We start from the raw sequence: 6517 nt of genomic DNA, 5'->3' as shown, positions 1-6517 counted from the left end.
ATAAAAACTAACTAATTAATTCATCTTACTGTTCATGTGTATGACTGTGGATCTGAAGAGATGAGAAAAATAATAAAATGTAGAAAATAGGGTAGCTGATGGAGATGAAAAAAATAGAAGATGCTGTAATAGTGTTAACGAATACTATAATAATATCATAAAAAATAAATTTTTAAGTATCTACTGAAGATAACTTAACGCGGTAGGACCGGATCCATACAGCTCCTACATAACGGCCGGTTAGCCACATGTATGATACATGTAGCCTTTGGTGTAATGGTATTATGGTAAGACTTATTTAAGTGCAGAAATCAAGAGGCCTCGAGTTTGAAGGGAGTACGTACCTGAACCAGACCCGCTGCGTTTTCCTTCTTCCGGCTTATCTGTATCGAAAGATATTTGTAAATGACATGCAGCAGCAATCGCAGGTCTACTTTGGATTGATTTCTGGCAAATAATAAAAACTAACTAATTAATTCATCTTACTACCTTGATGGCCGCGGCCGTCAGGAGTACGCAGCAGGGTTGCTATACGTTTCGCCTCACGCTCTTCAGCAGAATCACAGGAGAGATTAATTATATAGAGCAAATCATGCCACAATCGGCACTAAGTGCAGTTAGTGCGCAATTAACAAAACCTGAACATATGTATATGCTTACCAGTCGTTGCACGATTCCCTTTGTAAAATCCATTAAATATTTTCTCGAGAAAGTAGTCACCTTGACCAGATTCTTCAATCAACACCTGAACAATACGATTCGAATCTGTCGGATCCAGAGCTACACCCAGAATTGCCACGAACGTAACATGTGCACGCACTGGATTTCTTGGATTATCTGCACAGCGGCAGATTCAAAATTTACGACCAATGGTATCACCTAACGACGGGCCCTCAAAAGGGAATTGATATCACTAGGTTCGTTATCTAAGTAGAAATATATACGAATTGTAATTTTTCATTAAATTGCATAAACTGCGTGTACTGTTTTGAAAAAAAAAAACAAGGGGTGTCATGTGACACTGATGGCCACCACATTGGGTCCGCCACTGTCCGCATGCATATTCCTCGTTAATAACGGTTAAGAAAATTTAATGAAATCCCCAATAAAATATGCTGAGTATATACAAAAGTTGTTTATTTATTTTCTAATTTTAAAATGACTAGGGAGTTTGCAAAGTGTTTCTTAGAAGTGCCCTACTATCGGGATTTCACCTAAATCTGCCACATAAGCAACAGAAAGGATACACATGTGGCAAGCACATAGACATTTGGTTATCACAGCACCACCTGTCTTCTCCCCTTTTTTCTCTATTTCCTTCGTCTCTCTGCTCCTCCCACCGACGAAATCCGGGTGAGCACCAGATGCCTCCCTCACCAAGCTAGTTACTCTACTCCGGCCATACTCTAAAAGCCGGTGTAGAGTATGGCCGGAAAAATTGCTCATTGTTCTCCTCCTTCATTTTTTAATTCAAAAAACTGATCTGGCGATTCATTTCGTTATACCAACAGTTTTTTCCGTGAAACCCCAATGGTAAGTGACTTTTGTGAACACTTTGCAAACTGCTGGGACTTTTAGTAGTTCTGGGTTTTCTGGTTAAACCCGTCTAATGTTTAATTTGGAAATTTCAACATGCCCTCAGCCACGCTATCGAGCACATATAATACGCACAAGTACATAGAGCAATGAAAAAGAAGGAAACGAAAGGTTGTTTTTGTTTTTGTTGCAGAATGTGACATTAGCCAACATTGATATTTCATGGTAGCTAGCATGATCTAAAGAATTATTTAAAAGACATGTAAATGCATGCCTTCATGTTGACAATGGGATATGGGGGGTTAAATGCAATTAGGGAGCTCCTCAAGGTTGAACGTTCACCCAATAAGAAATTAGTGAACACCCCAAATTAGGTAAAAAATGAACTTTTATTATTTTAGATAAAATCAAAATCATTATTTGATATATCTAAATGTAGTTAAATTTAGGTGTTACCCAAATGTTAATGGGTGAACGTTCACCCATTAGTAATGCTGATGCAATTACCCTTTCTGAATTTAAACAATTCGGTTCAAGATTGATAAAGAAATACAAAAAACAAAAAAACGACCTATAATTATAATCAAGTACTGATGAACTTACCCGACATTTTTTCTCGAAAATGATGATACTGTACTTTGAGTAGTTTCAACTGGTTTTAATTCCTCTTAGCTAGTGCTTACTGCAGGCTCTCTACGTACGTCTATTTATAGGCCAAGTACTTCAGGCTGGGGATATGACAAACCATCTACTAAGTTAATTAGTTATTAGCTGGTCTTGTCTTATCTCTAATCTTTGTATCCTTGATTAGTTACTCTTGTTTTTTAACTCAATTGGTAATATAGTTTTGTACGTTTGGAAAATACTATAAAATATGTTATGTTTGCCATCTAGTGCACGTTTGTCCGAATAAAGAGTCGTTCAGCAGCATGTTAGAATGGTACCCATGTGTAAGCTCCATTTGTTACTACTGAGGCAAAAACCCAATCTCTCTCTCTCTCTCTCTCTCTCTCTCTCTCTCTCTCTCTCTCTCTCTCTCTCTCTCTCTCTCTCTCTCTCTCTCTCTCTCTCTCTCTCTCTCTCTCTCTCTCTCTCTCTGTGATTTTTGGTGATGTTCATACAATGACATAATGTATCGTTTGAAAATTTCGTAATTTTTGTGACATGGAATTGTTCAAACCCTTGATTATTGTATATAGGCAAATTCGATAGGAATCCCCCAAAATTACTGCGGTTTAACCGGAGCCCTCCAAAAAATTTAAGTTTTTTTTTATCCCTGTAAGTTATATAAAACAAAAATCCCTATTAGAAGTATAAGGCCACGCCGATTTCGCGGCCTCTCGGTGTGGCCACATCTCTCTTATTTTTCGAGCCGTCTGATGTGATGTGTGCGGTGCAGCCGAGTTCGCGGCCTCTCGGTGTGGCCACGTCTCTCTTATTTTTCGAGCCATCTGATGTGATGTGTGCGGTGCAGATATATGATTACAATTTCTGTATACATGCAAACGCAACTTTCTGTATCACATTAATTTCTGCCTGTTCATAATTTGTAGTGTTCTTCCTTACAAGGCAGCGTTGGTTCACCTCACATTAATTTCAGTCTATATGATTACAATTTCTGTATACTTGCAAACGCAACTTTCTGTATCACATTAATTTCTGCCTGTTAATAATTTGTAGTGTTCTTCCTCACAAGGCAGCGTTGGTTCATCTCACATTAATTTTAGTCTGTTCATAATTTGTAGCGTTCGTCCTAACATGCTGTTGATGACATAGCGTTTGACATATCTTTAGTAGTACTCCTAGTACTCCTAGTACTTTCTTGTTGCATTCTGCAGCTTTAGTTCTAAAGGTGCTATAGATTGATATGAATGCTCACCTTTACAATTTACAAGCTACGTGAAACATCCCATCCCATATTCAATTTACACATCACTCATTTTAGCTGTAAATTGAATGTGTGTCCCATCAATTTACAAGCCACGTGAGAGGTGTGCAGACAGTAAATTGACTTAGTAAATTGAGTCGTTCATCAATTTACTGCGTGAGATGCGTCCAAACAATTTACACTGGATGCACCTCATCTCTCCCAAAAGGCGCCATTTTTTTACTACCTCCCAACTCGTGAAAGCTAAAGGCGAGTTTTTTTTCTCCTAGATGTTTGTTAGTCGTTACAGACAATTGCGGATCTCGATGTAATTTGCGTTAATACTAATTTCTTTCCTTGTATGAAAACACACATAAGAAATCTAGGACAAATACAAATATTAGTAGACGGTAATTATGGCTTCGATTTTGACAAGCAGCAATTTTAGAATAGTGTAATTTAGTCTGACACTATGGCAATTTGGATTAGTTTGTGTTCCATACATGTGTTTGTTCTATTTTTTCCTCTGAATATCCTATAATATTCATCACAGTCCTTCAAGATATAAGAGGAAATCAGAAACTAATAGTACATACTACTACTGGTTAATCAGTTCTATTAGTAATAATTAATGGCCCTATGACAGATTCAGTTTATAGTTTTGTCCATTCAACCAATCATTTTAGTGTTATCGGTATTAAAGATTCGTTCAATTTACAAGCAGCGTGAAACATCCCATCCCACATTTGCTATCAATTGATGTATCCAGTGTTCCTTCATGTCACATTAAATTGCTACATCCAGTGCTACTTCATATCACGTCACTTATTGACTATTCATCTTTTATAATATTGTTCCTGGCGGTACATGCACAGCATGGTGCTTCTCTTGGCTATATAAGCATGATGCTACCTTCATTCCATCGCACCTTTCATCCAGTTCGTGCCTTGTATGCTTGATATAGTGCATACTTAAGGTACCAGTGTTACCTAGTTGTGAGGTTCACACAGTCCTGCTAGACGATGCGCTTCTCGCCGTACCATGATATACAATTATTGTTTATGCTAGCAAAATTTTCACCATCCAATAAAATTTACTAAGACCAACTGATGATATGATAAGAAGTTACTCCTCATATCGATAGGATAAGCCTCTGTTGTGGTTTTGTAGGAATGATTGATTTTAATATAAGAATAAGTACCATGAGACTATGGACTTAATAAATGGTTATGGGCCGAAAAGACATATTTTGTGGACATGATTTGTAGTGATCTGCAGGCAGAAGCCACTTACATGCATGGCTTACTGTGACCACTATATTAATTTAAAGTCTTGTTTGCTATTTTTGTTTTTTTATTTTCCTTGGAGTCCTTCTGGCGTTTTCTTTTGCCACATTTTTCTTTCATCGTCTCTCCTTGAGGTTACTTTTTAGAGGTAATTTTTGTAGTCTGATATCCACAGGTACAGGAATGTCGCATGGAGGGGGCACCTTCCTCTAGTTGGACAAGGAAGAGGCAGCGTGGCAAAGGAGCAGCTGCAGAGCTAGGTGTCTTTACCTACCTTCCTGCTCTTTTCATTGTATTATTTAATTTTTTTAAGTTGGAGTATTTTCTGTGGAATACCCATGGATACTCTATACTTATGCCTCGCTATGCTCATGCATCATATTAATTATGTTAAATACTTGAAAATAAAGTGTATGCATATATAGAAAAAATATTTTATTTTGCATTTTTATTCTCGTTTCCTAAGAGTATCGTTTTCAGTTGCTTCGTCTGGTTATACTGGCTTTATTATTTTTTGTTTTCATCTCTAGCTGTAGGTGGGGGAACGACACGTGAGAGGCAGGAACTTCAGAGATCCATAAGACACGCAAAGAAAAAAGGTGAATTGTGTACCTCTTTGTGCTCAATTTATAATTATGGATGCCCAAAGATTACAATACTTATTCATTAACATGTGAGTGTTGATTCCTTATGTAGGAAATTGTGCTATCCAGCCAAAAAATCTAGGTAACAGCATATGTGTTAAGATTAGTAGATAGATGCATGCCAATGTTCTGACTAAATAAATTTGTAAGTTATCTAGTGGTTTGTTTCCTCTGTAGTATATCTTTCACCCGAGACTTCATACTACGGCCCTCCTGCACATGAATGCCAGTACTATGGTGCACAATTTTGGTACCAAGAACGTGTGAAAAGATCATATTCAGGTGAAGGCAGTTGTATTCGTTTTCATCTTTGTTGTAGGGGAGGTAAGGTCAGGTTGCCATTTCAAAAATATCCTCCTCCATTTCTGGCTGGGTTGTTGAATCCAAACGGTGATGTTTTATCTAAATACTTCATTAAGTCTATTCGATCATATAATTCGATGTTTGCTTTTACATCACTCGGTGCTAAAATTGACATCGGTATAAACAAAGGTCCTGGGCCATATGTATTTAAAATTAATGGCCAGGTCTATCATCGAATTGGATCTTTGCTACCAGATGAGGGTAAGCCTCCAGTGTATGCACAACTCTATATTTTTTATACTGAAAATGAGGTCTAGAATCGAATATCAATTTTTGATAGAAACAGGGATTGTGATAATGATAACGGAGTTGATAAAAAAATTGTTGAGGGCTTGGTAAGGATGTTTGACGAATCAAATGAGTTGGTAAAATTATTTAGGGCGGCTAGGGACCTATTGGGACAGAGCCAATGCCAAACTTTGCACCTTAGGCTATTGCACGATAGGTCCAAGTCTGCACCTCAGTATAGTACACCGACAGGATCGGAGATAGCTGCTTTAATAGTAGGGGATTTCTCGGAGGAGAAGAAGAGTCCTGACATAATTATTCAAGATAAAGGTGGTGGGCTTAGAAGAATTAGCAACCTTCATGCGAACTATATGGCCTTACAATACCCAATTTTGTTCCCTTATGGGGAGCAAGGATTCAAGTTAGGGATTAAATACAATCGGTCAGGGACCTTGCGGGTTGGAGTTAGAGATGAGGTTACCATGCTCGAATACTATGCTTTCCGGTTACAACAACGTAGAAGCGAGGCAACAACACTAATACGTGGCGACCGACTATTCCAGCAATATGTTGTTGACGCTTTTGCATCAGTA

The 6517-nt window shown here is 37.8% G+C and overlaps 1 protein-coding gene across 1 annotated transcript; it reads right to left on the bottom strand.

Annotated features, from left to right (window-relative positions):
* Positions 1-259: 259 nt before the first annotated feature.
* Positions 260-2209, bottom strand: LOC133893480 (uncharacterized). Its single transcript, XM_062334508.1, has 4 exons — positions 2140-2209; positions 661-837; positions 490-549; positions 260-383 (listed from the first exon to the last, which is right to left on the bottom strand). Exons 1-4 carry the CDS (start codon positions 2144-2146, stop codon positions 295-297), a joined length of 333 nt encoding a protein of 110 aa, XP_062190492.1. The 5' UTR covers positions 2147-2209; the 3' UTR covers positions 260-294.
* Positions 2210-6517: the final 4308 nt, after the last annotated feature.

Source organism: Phragmites australis, chromosome 15 (genome assembly GCF_958298935.1).
Source record: "Phragmites australis chromosome 15, lpPhrAust1.1, whole genome shotgun sequence".
Lineage (NCBI taxonomy): Eukaryota > Viridiplantae > Streptophyta > Magnoliopsida > Poales > Poaceae > Phragmites > Phragmites australis.
Note: the sequence above shows the minus strand (reverse complement) of the source record. Positions and strands in the feature narration are given on the sequence as shown.